The sequence below is a fragment of the Echeneis naucrates genome, chromosome 6, assembly GCF_900963305.1.
Source record: "Echeneis naucrates chromosome 6, fEcheNa1.1, whole genome shotgun sequence".
In the NCBI taxonomy this organism is placed as follows: Eukaryota; Metazoa; Chordata; class Actinopteri; order Carangiformes; family Echeneidae; genus Echeneis; species Echeneis naucrates.
Window position 1 is genome coordinate 6,425,083 of NC_042516.1, and position 16,147 is coordinate 6,441,229.

The following is a 16,147-nucleotide window of genomic DNA, read 5'->3' on the forward strand; positions in this document are numbered from 1 at the left end:
GATCCATTTAGGTCTACAGAATATTAATGGCGTAATTTATGTTTGTCCGATTAATAACGGTTTGACCAGGTTTTTGAAAGGTGAACATAGAATTTACCTGATGTAAATATTTTTCACCCAGCATATGTGCTCTGGTTTTGTTAGATTTAGATAATCTCTGGAACTCACTCGTCTAATGCCCAATATTTACAATGTTTGGTTTATAACAGTCTCGACAATACATACTGTACATATTTTTGATCTATGTGCCAACATTAGCCACTGGCTTTGATGGAAGAGCCTGCCAACATACGCAATGGGGCATTCACCTCCCAGAATTCTTCAGTGAGCTCCCTTGACTACTCAGATCTGACCCTTTCCCTGCCAGCTCTCCCCACATCTGAAGCTGCAGGCAGGGAGGTAAGACCATGGAGAACATTATCACCGTACTGTACATGTTCAGTTGAAGCTGCCATAAATGATATGAAAGTAGCCCCCTAACCTGTAGGAAAACTTTTATAAACTGTTGTAAGCATTGCTCTTATTTTCTTGCAGGATAAAGAAATTGCTGTGTTTGGATCGCCTACATCACCGACATCACAAGATCAGAGATATGGGTATGCTAATGTAAATTACCTCTACTTGACATTGCCACAAATAACAGGTAACGTCCTTGTTCTAATAATATCCTGAACTGTGCTGTTCAGGTTCACTTTTTTTTTTTATCCAACATAAGCTATAAGCAATATTTCACCACATACACACACAAATGCTTCTTGGGGGGCTTTGTAAACCAAAAGAGTGACTCCTCCAAGACTGAAAGAGACCACCTATATTGAACTAAAAATAACACAGCCTGTGACGACGGTTGGTCACTTGTATAAGCTTTTTAGACCAGTGCGTCTGGATTTGTCAACAACACAAAGACAAAGCTATGAATTGTGAAGTGAGCACAGTGCAAAACATCTAATTGAAAAGTGCCAATACAGGAAAGCCAAGGTTCCAGCCCAGCAGAGAGAGAACAGATGCCTGTCTAATGAGTTTTTTCACTATTTTCAACAAAGGAACCCTAGTTATATTGTCCTATGATAAGAATAATATTTGAAGGCTGTCTTATATCATTCTGCTTAAGTAAATGTAGTGAATGTGCTGTTATGGTGTGAATGTTCTACTTCCTGCACTCACTGTGAACCAAAATGAAGGAAGGGATGCTGTAATCCCAAAGTCATCCACAAAATAAATATGAAGGTGGATCTGTTTCTGAGAGAACACATCATAACCATGGCTTGAAAGAACACATTTCACATGAGTTCATGATCAACTTAAGTAATGTGTTTCATTTCCTCGATTACTTCCATATATGATAACTGTAGTTTTAGATTTTGTATTGTTCCTCTCTGTTTCAGGATGGATGTGGAGGACTTGAGCCAATGGCAGAATGAGTTCAGGAGTCAAATCAGAGCAGTGAGACAGTGGTTGAAGAGCATGGAGATGAGGTTGCCTCCTCAAGACCCCAGGGTCAGTTCAATCTACTGTCTGGCTCCCTCTACCTCTGTCTCTTTCCCTTTTTTCACCACATCCTACGTTCTCTCACGCCAAGGGAGTCGTAGACTCTCTGTGTCCTGTCAAGCTAGCATACACGAAAAGAAATCCATCTGTCTTCACTCTGCTGTCAACTACAAAGCTAAAAAGATACTTGCAGGGCTTTATGTTCTAATCACCCAGGAGAAATACAGCTATACTACAATATTATCAACTAATAAGAAATAGTTTTATGTATGCAAGCAGTTGTTTGAGATTGTACTTGTAGACTAATCGGTACATAAAGCTAAATGATGAGTCTTCTTGCATGCTTGCTGGACAATGCTATCGTGCTGTTTTTTAGCAGGTGCATTATTTGTCATTGTCAACATCATGGTGGAGCAATATAATTTGCTAACAAAGACAATTTACGTCTAGCATTATGGAATCATCACTAGTTGTGATGAGGCTTGATCATCGTCTAAAGTATTGCAAATCAGTGTTGACTCAACACTGTTCGGACAGAATGATGACACTAAATGAAAACAGCATCGTGCCTTAAAAGATAATTTTGGCCATCCTGTTTATTATCCCGACTGCAGTTTCAATTACTGTACCTACACTGCTATCCAACTTTCTACACAGAGGCCGATTAGTCTTATTTTAACAGTTGTAAATTGTCACCTTAAAAAGAGAGCAAAAAATGAACTGTTTCATGAACTATGAAAGTTAATTAAACATTCATGGGGAAAAATAAAAAAAAAGGGGACAGAAAAGAGAGGTTGTTCAAAGTTCTACATACTCAGACGAATACCAAGGTGGTCCGCCTCAACTCCTGCAGGGAGATCTCTTTAGGCCACAGGGAAACAGAGGGGCTGGGGAATCGGCCTCTATTGTGCCTGGCCCGGACAGCAAGGCTAGAGAAGTGCTTGGCACTGGAGGCCCTCTGTACACATGAGCGAACACACTGAAAAGACATTAGACTCAGATGGTAGCAAGAGGCAAAGGGGGAAAGAAAAAAGAAAAGCAAGATCTTTATGGTAAGAGATCTCAAATCTGACTCTTGAAGCATTTATTGAACACAACTGCGGGTTTTGTCATACAACCTTTTATACCAACATTTGTGTGTTCGAATTGAATCAATTTTTTGTATTACTGGCTGAGTTCTAAAAAAAAACATCTCTTTTCAATTGTGACCTGACAAACCATTAAAGTGAGTCCCTGTAACTCTTGCTGAAAGCTAGCCTTGATGCCAATTAAGATAATGGTAAATGATACAAAAGGAAAATATAAGATCATCAAGTCACCAAATCGTCATTGGTAACGTCAATTACACAGCAATATGCATTGTACGTTAGCCATCCTAAGTCACAGTTCATGCTACACCATATAAGTCTGAATTAGCACCACCTCCAAGTGTATTAAAATACCTGCATTTTATTTTATCTCATGAACTATAATTTTCATTCGTAATGACAGGAGTGTGTCGCTTTCCTGAATTGCAGCTAATTTTTGAAAAATGTTAATGAACTCGTAGTGATCGCAGGAGAGCAAGTTTTCTTTCAAGCTAACCTTAGCACAAGCAGTGCTAATGTCGCACATCTAATTTTCAAATAGATGAAAAAGACCAATCAGATTACACTCGACACTAGCTCTCCATTTTGTGCATTTCCGTGTGACATCTAACTTTACTAGCTGAATACGGCTCATTCTTGCAATGGAACAATTAAATAGTATGGTTCTTTATCCTCTGATGGGGTATTGTGGTTTGAGGGAAAGACTCGATTTGCACTTTAATATCAAACCTTCTCATTCAGGCTAATCCATTGCAAAACCGACTGAAAGCTCAAAAAGCACAAAACATTAATATGATACAACTCTGTAGAGAAACAAGATGGTGAAGTAATCATTTATTTAAATAGCCTTAGTGAAGGATGACTGCCCCTTCTCCAATGAACTGTGAATCTATTACACAAAAGGCTCAAGAGTGTTTGATGTTTTACTGTCATTATAAAAATCTGTTTGACCAATTCGGTTATGGTCTGTTAAAATGAATGTATTCCATTGGGAGGCCTGAATATTTGTGCTACTAACTGATTGAAAGGACCAAGAGACAAAAAACAACCCACATCACTGTTAAAGAAACTTATGATAATCACTTCAAGAAAACTTTCAGTTGTACATGTTTTTCCTGTGTTTGAACTAAGTTTCTGTTTGGGGAGTGACGTGTAAGATGCACATGCATCTTGTCTTATCACGTCATGAAAGGTTGAATGCTTTGGAGAGCTTTAGTCTGACCCACAGCGAGAGTGTGTGAAACAAGGGGGTGTCTTTTTTTTATCTCTACCATGCCTTTATCATACTGCATCCGACCTCAGACCTTTGTCATGGTAATGCTATTAGTCTGCTGCACTGCTGGTTCCAGTCTGGGCCTGAGGGACTCGTTAGTTAGCAGTGTGAATGAGGACATCACCAAACATCCCCCCATATACAGACTCTTCTTCAATACACAGGAGAGAGACACACCTGCTCTTTCACACAAGGCATGCTCTGACACATTTTGGACTTCTTTTCCCATGAACACTGGATTAAATATGAGCCTCAAAGTGGAAGCTGTCCGGCACGTGTATTATACCCTGTACTTTGGGGAATCTTACTGTATGAGCCAGGGAAATCTTGATATGGATAGATAAAAAAAACTAAAAGAACTTAAAGAACTAACACCGGTTAGCAAATTCCCTGCAGAATGTATTATTTTGATATAAGCTTATGATAATACCATTAATGACATTTAAAATACAGATTAGGATTTAATAATACAAATGGTACTTGAATATAAATATATGAAGAGTATATTATATATATGCACCAAAGTATTCAGAGTCAGCCTTTGCTATCATGAGAGACATTGTGAAATTAGATAAAATCAGGATGTTTTCATAACAATGACGACATTTGGTCATTGACAAGTCAAACTGACGTCTCTTCACTTTGACAGCCAGTGTGAGGTCAAATGTTCTTTTGCGCCCCCAACTCCTGATGACGTTCTTCTGGATAAAGGCTTTCTATGTCTAAATGTCTCTGGTTCCCCTAGGTCTGTGGCAGATGCTGCATCCCAAATAGGTCGGATACACACAACTTACAAACAGGTCTGACCAGGCCCGGGAAGAGGGGTGAGAGAGCACAGCCTTTTATCCTTCACTCTCTGTTTCTGACAGCCAGCAAACAGAACTTCTCTTAAAAAAAAAAAAAAAAAAAAGGGAGCCTGTTGTCTTTGCTGATTCAGCTACATAACAAGCAAACATAGAGGTATGTTAGAATGGTGGAGTAAGCTTGTATATTTTCAGGATTAAAAATACTGATTGTCTCTCGCTTGGTGAGTCAAATTAATTGCACTTTATGTAATTTTTCCCAAAAGGGATGATTTGATTCACACAGTTTATCATGGTTAATAGAAATGTGGGGCCTCTTCCTCTATTGCTCTTTGGGAAATGTGGACTGATGGCTGTAAATCCTCTCTTCCACAGAGCAGTTGAATCAAACGCATAACTGATGATGTGGTTGAACTCCTCCATCCAAAATTGGCTAAATCCTTCTCTCACCCATAACTTTGATTTTCAGTTTCCAGGAAGCCCAGCAGGGCCCAGGCAACCCAATAGGGGAGCCCATCAGCCTTTCATCCACTTTTCTGGGAAGCAACCTCTTTCGGTGATAAATGATAGTGTGCACACTGAATGGTGCTTCTGGTCTGACCCTTTAAAGGGACCCCCTCTTTTTTTCATTTCTCATGAAGAGGGCTAATTACCATGTTGTGTAGAGGAGCCATTGAGGTCATTTGATTTGAAGGCTGCAGAGAGGTTGCGATGGTGGAGAAGGGGAAAAACAAACTTGTAAAATTCATCATATCATTTTTGCACATGGGATGAGTGATCAAATTTTGACACCCATTGGGCTCTAATTTGGAATGACATTTATTTTCAGATTAACTTTATTCCATCTTCTAGCCTGCGTCCACTCCATTATGACACGTATTTTATGTATATTTAGGTCCTGTGAGGAAAAAGAGGAGCTACAAATCTTACTAACAGTGGCGGCCTATTGCATCACTACATAGCTCAGCATGCCAGTTGCTCTTCAAATGCATCAGCTGCTGTGTGCAAGCTCTATGTGCACCTACTGTGAAATGGAGAGGAGAGTTTTGGCAAAGTCATTTAATTAGTGCAGAGTAAGCTGGAGGTTGCTGAAAGCTGGGATCAGGTGTCATGGTTCAACAACAATGTCTTCCTGGCAAAGTGGTGCCACATCGCCGCCAGCTTGTTTAAGATGAAAAACATGGGGACAGGGAGTGTGGGACTTACTTGCTCATTAAACAGCTAAAGACATTAGTTCTCTGAGTGACCTTAAGAAAAAGCTAGTCATGAAGTCGGGAATTTTTACAGCCAAGTGTCGACAAAAGGCATTAACAATATATGATTCCTTCCACTTCTCCTTGGTTTTGGGATTACTTCAGCATATTGTTTGGGGTTCAATCAAAAGCTGGGGAATTATTACATCAGTGCAAAGGTATGCAAAGGTTAAACAACTTGACCCGCCGACTTGTGTTATTCTATTCAATTCACTCACGCTGTCATTGGCTACACCAGCACCCACTTTTTCTTCCACTTTGTCATTATTTGCAGATAGTGTGGGTTAGTTTATATATGTATATTATTTATTTATTTTTAGAATTTACTACCAGCAGGATCCTTAAGGTTGAGATAGAAGCTTTTAATACGGCCATATCGCAATACACAACACCAGCACTGTTCTTAATATTATAGCTTATGTGTTACTGTAATATGGATCCACTACTTTGGCATTTGAGTAGCTGTACTGGATTGATGCAATTGAGTGTTTGACAAACCCTGGACTCCTGTTTTTGTCTGCCTGTGTTTCAAATACCCAGTGAAGAGCTCATTTGTGACAACTGGTAACACCAAAGCCCTCTGTTCCATCTTTATATACACTACTGGCCCTCCTTTTGCTGTGTACATTTTTTTTTATTTTTTTTTTTTTAAGCTTTCCTACTTTTCTATCTTTCTTTTATTTTGCCTTTTTCAAATCAACAGCAACGAGGCAGATAAGAAGCATGGGGAGAAAGAAGCGGCCTCAGTCAAACTATTAATCTTTTGGTGTTGTGGCCTATGTTCAAACTATTAAACCACCGTAGCCCATTTAGTTGTTTTGCATTACTGCCTCTCATGCACAGCTCAGGCTGCTAATTTTACTGACTTTCTCTCACACACACACACACACACACAGCTTTTTAGATTTAATGCTTTAAATAGTGTGTTGTTTGTCATCACAACATTAAACGTGCAAGGTCGCCGTTTCTTTCCTTGTTCCAAATGAGTCAAGAGAAACATTGTCAACGCTGCTATGTTTAAGCATGATCTCATTCATAGCTGGTTGCAGCTAAGATGGTTGTTTGGACAGAGATCGTTTAAAATTGAAATAGAGATAGATCAGTGTGATCAACTAACTCAATCATTTTAGATAGCAAGGAGAAATAGTGTTTTTGGACAACAACTATTGACTTGATTGTATCGATAAGATACCTAAAACAGTAAATTAAATTTATCTGACTTGTCATCTACAACCATCACTTGGTCACAACATTTTTTTGATACGTGATCTATGATCAACTACGCAGTTGCCAGTGGAAATGTAATGGCAATACTGTCAGTCGCTGCAGCATTGTTCTGTATTTATTGCGAAATAACACATGCTGACACACTAACAGGATAGACTAGGGTGGTGAGCTTGACAAATATGACTTGTTAGCTCAAATTTATTCTGTCTCAGTATTGCCTCAAAAGACTGGCCATGGCATCTTAATGCGATAAAATTATGGAATGTGAGAAAATTGTCATCTCAGTTTGAACATTGCGTTTAATTCAGAAAGGCCCATATCTTGCTTTCGAGTTAATGGAGTAACACCGTACACCAGTGGTGTAAACCAAATAAATCAGGTGTCACCACACCTCTCATGCTGAACTAAACAGGTTTCCATTGACAGGTTCACAGACAATTCTACTCACATGTAACACAGTAAGCCATTTAAACTGAAGAGAGTGGTATTGATTATATGATACTTTATAAAGGTGGTATGTGTATTTTATGGGTTGATATATGTGTTTACTCACAGTGGAATGCAAGCTAACACATGAGCATTCCTCCTCCACTTAGAAGATCTTTCTGGTTCCCCCAACTAAAGTATTAATATATTATACTTAATTATATAGCATAGCACGTAAACAAGGTGTGACTGTTAATAGAAAAATAGAAAAAGTCTGATGAAATTTCTTGAAGTTTTGAAGATTGAAACACTCACATGAACGACCTTCTGGATTACGGGAGGAACTTTTAAAGTATATGTCTATATTAACTGGAGAGAAACAGCGAGAAAGAAAGAGGGTACTGAACATACCTGCTTGCAATCACTGGAGTGGTTGATTATTTGGTTGGCTGGAGACAGACAGAGCAAAAAGATAATTAATAAAAAGCAGGATTTTGGGTGTTGACATTCACTATACAACAGTCAACTGTTTCAATACTTGTTAGTCTTTTGCGCACCTGTACGTGGTAGTGTTAATCCAATATTTCATATCTATTTAGGCCGTTAAATATAAGAGTCCACAATGTTCAGTTCATACTCAAATGCAAATGATTATTGGAATGTTTGAATACGGTATACTTGGTCTACAGTAAATATTGTGACTTATTGAAATCGGGTATGATAGAATTTCACCATAGGGGTCCTTCCTTTGCTTTCCCATGCCAGAAGCATAGAAAAGACTCAGTATTATCTCTCCATTGCTGTCTGTTTTGTGTTTGTTTCCAGCCTCTTTATTTATGGGATGGGGTTCCAATGGCTGGAAGTGAGTTGAAAAGTAATCTGAGACGTTTTACAGTAATTAGTCGTCTTTGTTGCTGCTGTGGAGACTGCTGTACTGACTCTGAATGCGGAAAGAGGGGCTTGCAAGGGGGATGGGGGTGAATATGTGAGAGGGTGGGTAGCAGGGTGGGTGTGGGTCCCTTCTTTTGTAGCCTGCACCACTCTCCCTCACCATCGAGAGAGGGAATGGGCTGAGGCAGCTGTCACTTAACATGTGAATGTTTCAAGGGCAGCCCAGGGGTCTTTAGAAAACTCTCCTTTTTTGCCCCCCACCCATCCCATTTTTAAAGCCGAAGCAGCATGGAGTTTCTGAGCCACAGTCAGATCCAGAGGAGGGGCTTTGTTGGATGAGAAGGGGGAGAGAGTGAGAGAAAAAGCCCAGAGAAGGTAAAGGGGGTACTTTACTGCCTAGCTGCCTGGTACAGGAGCAACCTGAGCAGCAGCAGCGCTGTGAGAATGCCACCACCTTGTTGTTACATGAAACTGGCACAATCTGACCTCCATGTGAAAACTGCTTTTGGCTGGGAACTGTGGGAGTTCAACTGAGCCGTTGGAATACATTGTCTTCATCTGGGCGCACTATCCCATCAGCGGCGTTAACAAGGAAGGAATTCCTCTATCACAGCTCCCACAACAAAGAAGAAAGGGAGAGGAGCAGAGCTGGTGGGAGGAGAAGTGAAGTGAGGGGAGGGGAGGGGTGCACTGTGAGTGAGAGGAGGACATTGTTTGCCTGTGACTGTGGGCAACGGAAAAGCATGAGTTATCAGGGCATGTGTGAGTGTGTTTAGTAAGCGTGTTTGTTTGTGAGCATGTGTGAATGAGTGAACTAGACTGAGCGTATTGGGGGGAGCATGCAAGTGTATGTGTGTGAGGAGCCATCAGTTTGGGATGTTGAAGCTGGGAGGCCATTCAAAGGATGCTCAAACAAAGCTGGATTTTTTTTTCCCCTTTCTCTGCTTTTTGAATGTTGATTGAGGACTGACTGGATTCCTTTACTCATGCTGTTGCGCTCAACTGTGCTTCAGGGTAAGTGTGACTCACGTAATCATCAAACCGCCAAAACTGCCAGTGAACCAGGATTATCTTAGAGAGAGTGTTTTGGACTTTGCTGGTCACTGACTCAACTGGGAAGCCATGTGACAGTGAATGACTTCTAACTGAGGGATTTACTTCACTTATTTAGATTAAGTGAAAAGTAACAAGTTCAGCAGGAAATGAAGTATTTCAGCATAAATAACATCAGTATTAATGGATCGTTCTAATGTAAGTATATTTTATTGAGTTGAATTTGCCTTCAAACTGTCAGATTATTTTTTTAAATGCAAATCCATGTATTTATTTTCTAAAGAGGGAGGGCCTTTTGCCTGGCCATTTATTTTGCCAAACCATGCCCCAAAATCTGATAATAGATATGTTATACAAAAGCCTTTTTAGCTTTTGGCTGCATAGTATCTTTGAGATGCATGTTTGACCTTGGACAATATCCACCCTAATGTTATTAGTCTCATGGGTGAATGCACAGCTGCAATCCTTGATTAGGGACCACTACTATGATTACTACTTCAGGAGCTCCCTTGGAGAGACTGACACATATTAGACATTATGGAGGTCTACTGTTGTGATTGATGATTATTGCTCTGCTACAAATTACAAATACACCCATGTAGAACTGCTTGAATCATTGAAATAGGTCAATCAATGCAGCACATGGGATGATCATTAGAAATATAGTATTTTGAGACGCAAAGTGTTAATCAAAGCACTTGTACAGGGTTACTAACCCTAACCCTTTTTTCCTTCCAGACAATTAAAGATTTCTAATTTATTTTGCCATACCATGGAGAAGCCCCTATAGTGTGGTAATCAAATTCATCAGGAAATGGACTACAGTCATCTACCATAAATCACCGTTGAGAGGAAGGAAGGGGCTGGGATGGATTAAGGGCCATTTCAAGATAGGTTAATTGATGGGATGGTTAGGTCATCTGCAATATGAGTGGAATGATGGAGTGGTTCCTTAGTTCTATTTCTAGTATCATTGAGCTAGAAAGTGAAAGGTGCATATCAGATACAGGCTTTAAATGTGTTGGGATGTTTTTCCCCCTTTTGTGTTTCCTTTTTATATATAAAAAAACAACAACAATCAATTTTACCCTTTACTTCTAAGTGGCCCAGTAGACAGAGCAAAAAAAAAAAAATATTGTGTACAGCAAGTGCATGCAAAGGAAGCTACTCAGCATATTGTTGGAAATGATGCTTTGGGGGCACTATGTAGAAGCAAGCGAGTAATTTAGCAAATGACCACACATGTGGTGCAGTAACCAGACACGACACACCCTCTTTCCTGAATTGTTAACCCATGTGGACATGGCCACAGACACTCTCTCTGCCCTCCTCAGGAGACCGCTGGGCAGTGATCTAAGCTAACTGGATAATCATTGATCTTGGGGTTGGGGCTGGGGCTTTGTCTGGGCACCACTCTCTAATCTGACTGTGTTCTCCCCTGTGGATCCCATGACTGCATCATCTGCTCTGCAGAATCATTCATAGTGCAGGTAATTAGTAGCCTAATGCACATGGAGACGTATCAAACTAGGTCACGATTCTATTTTATTTGGAGACTGTAATAGATGTGTGAAATACATACAAATGAGGTTGGATTAACATTTTGGGTGGATACCGACAGAAGCGGAGAGCTGCATATTCAGCATAATTCTGCCTGCTTACAGCTTGACTGTAAGATGTGACTACAGACATACACTATTATAAATACTATAAATACTAATCTTTAGTCTGTCAAACACAGAGAAAAGGAGACAGCATCCCAATTCCCTCCTTCTTGACCCATATTATTCCCCTGCAGCTCTTTTGCCGCCAAGCATGACCTGAGGTAACCTACACAATTCAGAATGGATCAGTCCAACTCGCCTCAGCAGGCAGTACCCACTCACAACAGATTGCTTCCTTGAGATTTCCTGTTGGGCTCACCTCAGCTCCTCTTGACCAAGATAATTATATTCACCTTCAACCTTACTGTCAAAGCAATGAAGGCACTGAGATGAGAGGAAAGCAGAATAACACTGTTTGAAAATTATCACTGTCAGTGTGAGTGTTTTCTCTAAAATACAGTTTTAAATTAAAATTTTCATCTAGTGATTCAGCAATAGTATTGAGACAAAAGACATTGTACATTCTAAAATTGTTGACTGCTACAGAAAATTCTGGATTTATTCGTGCTATTTAACACCAATTCACCTCCATGCCACTCTGTGTTCCCACTCTGCCTTTTGGTTTCCCCCTAGAGATCCGAGGTGATGTCTGCGTTTTTATGGCTGTCATATTTGATCTGATCGTTCATGGGTTTCCCAGGACTGGTTGAGACTGAGTTATAGAGAGCCAGCTGGCCGCCACCAGTTCTACATGCCAGGCTAAACAGTGGGATCCTCGACAAGCCTGTCACATTGATTTCCAAAACAAGAATATTTCAGATGGTGATGTGAGACAGAGGGAACTGTGTTTATATGTAGCTGCATGGAGCACAAAAGGACATGGTATATCCTGGCCAAGTATCTTGGCTCTTACTCCCTATGGGCTCTCAGCATTCAGAAAGGGGCAATGCTGGCACAGAAATTTAACAAATGAAGGATGTAAGAGATGGTTTCATTTTGTCTCACTGCAGTTTCCTGAGGATATAAACTTTGATAAGCAGTATTTGGTTGTTTTGAACAGCATGAACAACATGTGTCTTTTGCTGATTTGCACAATGAGCATTTCTTTTTAAATTGTGATGACCCAGAGCCGCCTTGTCTTATTTTAGGTAGCTGAAGGAATCCCCGCATGCATGGCCAAGGGGCCTTACCTCACCTATTACCTCACTAGCCTGTGGGCTGAAGGAGTATGGGTAACCTCATCAGTCGACCCAGCTGCCTTGGCCAGAAGTCCAAGCATGTGAGGTCAAATGAGGACTTCTTGAAAGAGTGTTACCAACGACCAAGAGAGTGGCAGGCCCCAGAGCAACATGTGGAGACCAGACAAGAAGAGACAGTCAAAGACAAAGCCGGAGAGGATGCCAACAAGGAAAGATGGGTTGACGGAGACGAAGAGGGACAGGAAATTGACCATAATCGAGAGGGGACTCACACTCCCATTTCAGACAAACCCCTCCGCAGTTCACCTGCCTCCACAATTAGAAGTAGCAGTACTCTGGATAATGCCTGGCACAGCAGCCCTTCACCAATAAAAACATCCAGAAATGGGACACTCACAAGAAGAACAGTGCCTCCGGAATTTGCCAGATCCCCTCTGGCTCATCCAGACAAGAGCACTGCAGAGAGGAGGGCTAGCTTCCAGAGGAGAGACTCAAGAGAAGGGAGTCCCTGGTCCTGGAAGACTGTGGCATCACGGGAGGTTACAGAAGTGACGGAAGTGACAGAAACGATTGTAACTGAAATCGTAGAAGTGACAGAGTATCCGGGAGGTGACAAAGGAGGGGATCCAATAGTTACCAGAACTGTTAGAGTCCTGAATGGGGTGGCCGAGGAACTTGCTGAGGTTGATAAAACACCAGCTTTCAACAACACCAAACCTCACCTTCCTTGCATTTCATTCTTTTCTCTTCAAAACGTGCCTTCTCAACTCAGCCTCATTCTTTTGACATAACTGTGTAAAAATAATGTTTTCTCTCCCAGTGACATTGTGCAGGCCTTTCTTTATGATTTGAGTCAACATGTGAACTGCGTTCACTTTACAGCTCCAAAGTGATCAACATTCAAGCTCAGACCAGGATTCCAGTCTGGATCGATGGAGGGTATGTTTTACATTTCTCTTATTTACTTGTGTTGCGACATCAAATCTGATGTGTCATGATGCTACTTCATTTTTACCACATTCCAGTTAATATTTTGTGATGGTGTTTCTCAAGGGAACAAGATCTTCCTTGGCACTGAGGGATGTGTCAGACTCTGAGAATTTTCTACAAAACCTGGATGCTTTGGTCACATGGGTGTGTGAAATAGAGGAGCTCACAGCCAATCAGAAACTCCCATCATCTGAGGTGAAAGTGGTAAAAGCACAGCTCCAAGAACAAAAGGTATGTTATCTGCCACAGCTTATTCCATGATTCCAAATATATCCAGGGCTGTAGTCGAGGGGCCACATCTAAAAAGGTATACCTATGTAGAGGTGTACTGAGGTCAAGGAAAATGGTCAACTGCTTTCTTTATAATATACATTCAGTTCCATTCAGTAATGAATGGGTGGCATTCATAGCCACAATGAACCCCAGTAAGCCTTTGTGAACATTGCCTAGGGATATGAAAAAAAGCAAGGAAGTCTCTCACCTTTCAGCTGGAATCACACCCATTGTGAGCTCATAAGAGGAGGTGAAACCTGCCTGGCTCTTGACAATGTAAACTGGAAACACAAGACTGGGCTTCCCCCACACTGACAAAGACAGGCACAAAACAGGAGTAAGGCTTTGATAGATATTAAATTTTGCTCAAAGCAATGAGAGTTCTCCAAAATGAACTCTACTTTACATTTTGTTTTAATCAACAAATAAACTTTTGTATATTGGTATTTGGTCTCCTAATAAAATAGAATAGAATATTAAACTATCTATCATAAGGCTTTTTTGGTTTCATTAAGTGTGACTTTACCTGAGCCTGTCATGTTGTCTTTTAGCTCTTGCAGCGCCTCCTAACAGACCGCAGACATAGTATGGACTCCATGATGTTAGAGGGTCCTCGGCTGGTAGAAGCCCACCCAGGCGAGGACAGGGAGCAGGGAAAGGTCAAACTCTTCACTCTCAAACAGAAGTGGGAGTCCTTACAGCTGGAGGCAGAGCAGAGGTCAGCTACTTTTACTGGCAATGTCACACATTCGCGTGGTGAGGCACAAGCCACTGCCTGATTAAAGTCTTACTCGCTGATGCCAATAACCAGTGACTGAACAAATCTTGTTGTTAGGAGAGCAAGTTTGGAACTCATTCTGCCAAGGGCCCAGGTCTTCCAGGAAGGAGTAGACAGCTTGCAGCAATGGCTCATGTCGATGGAACAGACCCTTACTGAACTACGAAATGCAGAGAGAGTGATGCTGCATCTCTCAGAGGCTGCAGATCGGGCCAAGGTTGTAAATCTACCATGTATGGCTAAATTGCATAATTCCAAGATTTTTCTTTTTTTTTTTTTGTTTTAGATTGAAAAATTTAATTTACAATCCATTTTCGTTTCAACAGGCTGTGGTTGAAGAGATACAAATCAAAACCACAGAGTTAGGGAAAATACAAAAGTCAGGGCATGACCTGATGGAAGCAATTACAGGTAATATATACTGTTTAAAAAATAAAAAATAAAAAAAAAATACAACTTGTGTTTAGGAGTCAGGTCGGTGAGTCACCCAATGTTCGTGATTATTCCAGAGGAAGAAGCCCAGCAGGTGCAGGAGAAGATGGATGCTCTGCGTATCCGTTGCTCTGTGCTGAGCCTGAGCGGTCTGGATGTGCTGCAGAGGCTGGAGCAAGCTCTGGAGGCCTCCAGCCGCTGCACCTCCAGCCAGGAGGACCTCCATCTGTGGCTGGGCCGCATTGAGAGGGAGCTGTTGGGGACAGCCGGAGCGCAGACCCATGCCGGAGATTCAGTGCTATGCGCGGCTGAAAGACAGAGGGTAAGGCATCCACGCAAGATCAACCAGTAAAGTCACAGGAATCATTAAATGCAATGTGATTTGTTTGTTGCTGTTTTTTTTTTTTTGCAATGAAAGAGTTATATAGTTTAGCATCTCTGGGGAGTGTCAGCATGTTTCTTAACTGCCGCATTTCTTAAAAAACACGCGTTTGTCTAAGATGAGTCCGCAGTTAGTTTTCACACTTGGTTGGCCTCAAAATCTGCCTTTTTAATTATTTATTTTCTCCCCTCCCAACTTCGTTAGCTAGCTCGCCATCTGGCACTTAACAAAAGCAGCTCTGTGTATTAAAATGATTTCGGACAACGTGGCTAACTAGCTAAGAAACCAATAAAGAAAGGCTGTCAAGGGAAGTGGACCGATGCATGTAAAACTAGCGAGGTGCTTTTTTTTTTTTTTTTTTTTCCAGCTCATTTATCCGACCAAACCCAAATGTTGTAGTTGTGTAGTGGAGACGTGATTTACCGTGTTCAGCCCAGCTGTTTTTGGGAGATATGTCCGAGTGCGCTACATGTGATGCCAGCTAACTTAATTCGCTCCACCTGTGTCTGTCTGCCACGACGCTGGTGATGGGACAGCTGATTATGGGTAGCAGATTTAAGATATTTATGTTGACTACACTTGCATTATTTTTTTTATAGCTCTCTAATCCAAACATCCCAGATGTCATTAAACATGTAATAATTTATACAAGTTAAACTTTTGGTGCCTTCATCATATTTTTACAGTCAACCATTTTGTAATTCTCCTTTTTTTTTTTTTTTTTTGGGACAGATTTGTGTCATAGACACAGACAATAATGCTGTTGAGGATGTGCTAACATCCTTTTTTTTTTTTTTTTTAGTTGGAACAGGCGGTGGTGAAAGAGATGGCTTGGTTCAGAGATACAGCCCAAAGTCTTGAAAAGCTGAAAACTATCAATCTGGATCCAACGCTCATAGCAGAACAACTCTATGAGCAAAAGGTCAGGACAAATATTACTGCATAAATTAATATTTTTCCTTTTAAAAGACATTTCATATTTTTTGT

The 16,147-nt window shown here is 40.9% G+C and overlaps 1 protein-coding gene across 1 annotated transcript in view; it reads left to right on the plus strand.

Annotated features, from left to right (window-relative positions):
- Positions 1-270: 270 nt before the first annotated feature.
- The window catches only part of macf1b (microtubule actin crosslinking factor 1b), a 29,366-nt gene continuing 13,489 nt past the window's right edge, over positions 271-16,147 (plus strand). Inside the window, exons 1-10 of the mRNA XM_029503747.1 lie at positions 271-399; positions 535-596; positions 1,386-1,497; positions 12,255-12,338; positions 13,359-13,526; positions 14,120-14,286; positions 14,404-14,563; positions 14,673-14,757; positions 14,856-15,100; positions 15,963-16,082. Of these exons, the coding sequence (XP_029359607.1) occupies positions 271-399; positions 535-596; positions 1,386-1,497; positions 12,255-12,338; positions 13,359-13,526; positions 14,120-14,286; positions 14,404-14,563; positions 14,673-14,757; positions 14,856-15,100; positions 15,963-16,082 (1,332 nt within the window). The remainder of the gene's footprint in view (positions 400-534; positions 597-1,385; positions 1,498-12,254; positions 12,339-13,358; positions 13,527-14,119; positions 14,287-14,403; positions 14,564-14,672; positions 14,758-14,855; positions 15,101-15,962; positions 16,083-16,147) is intronic.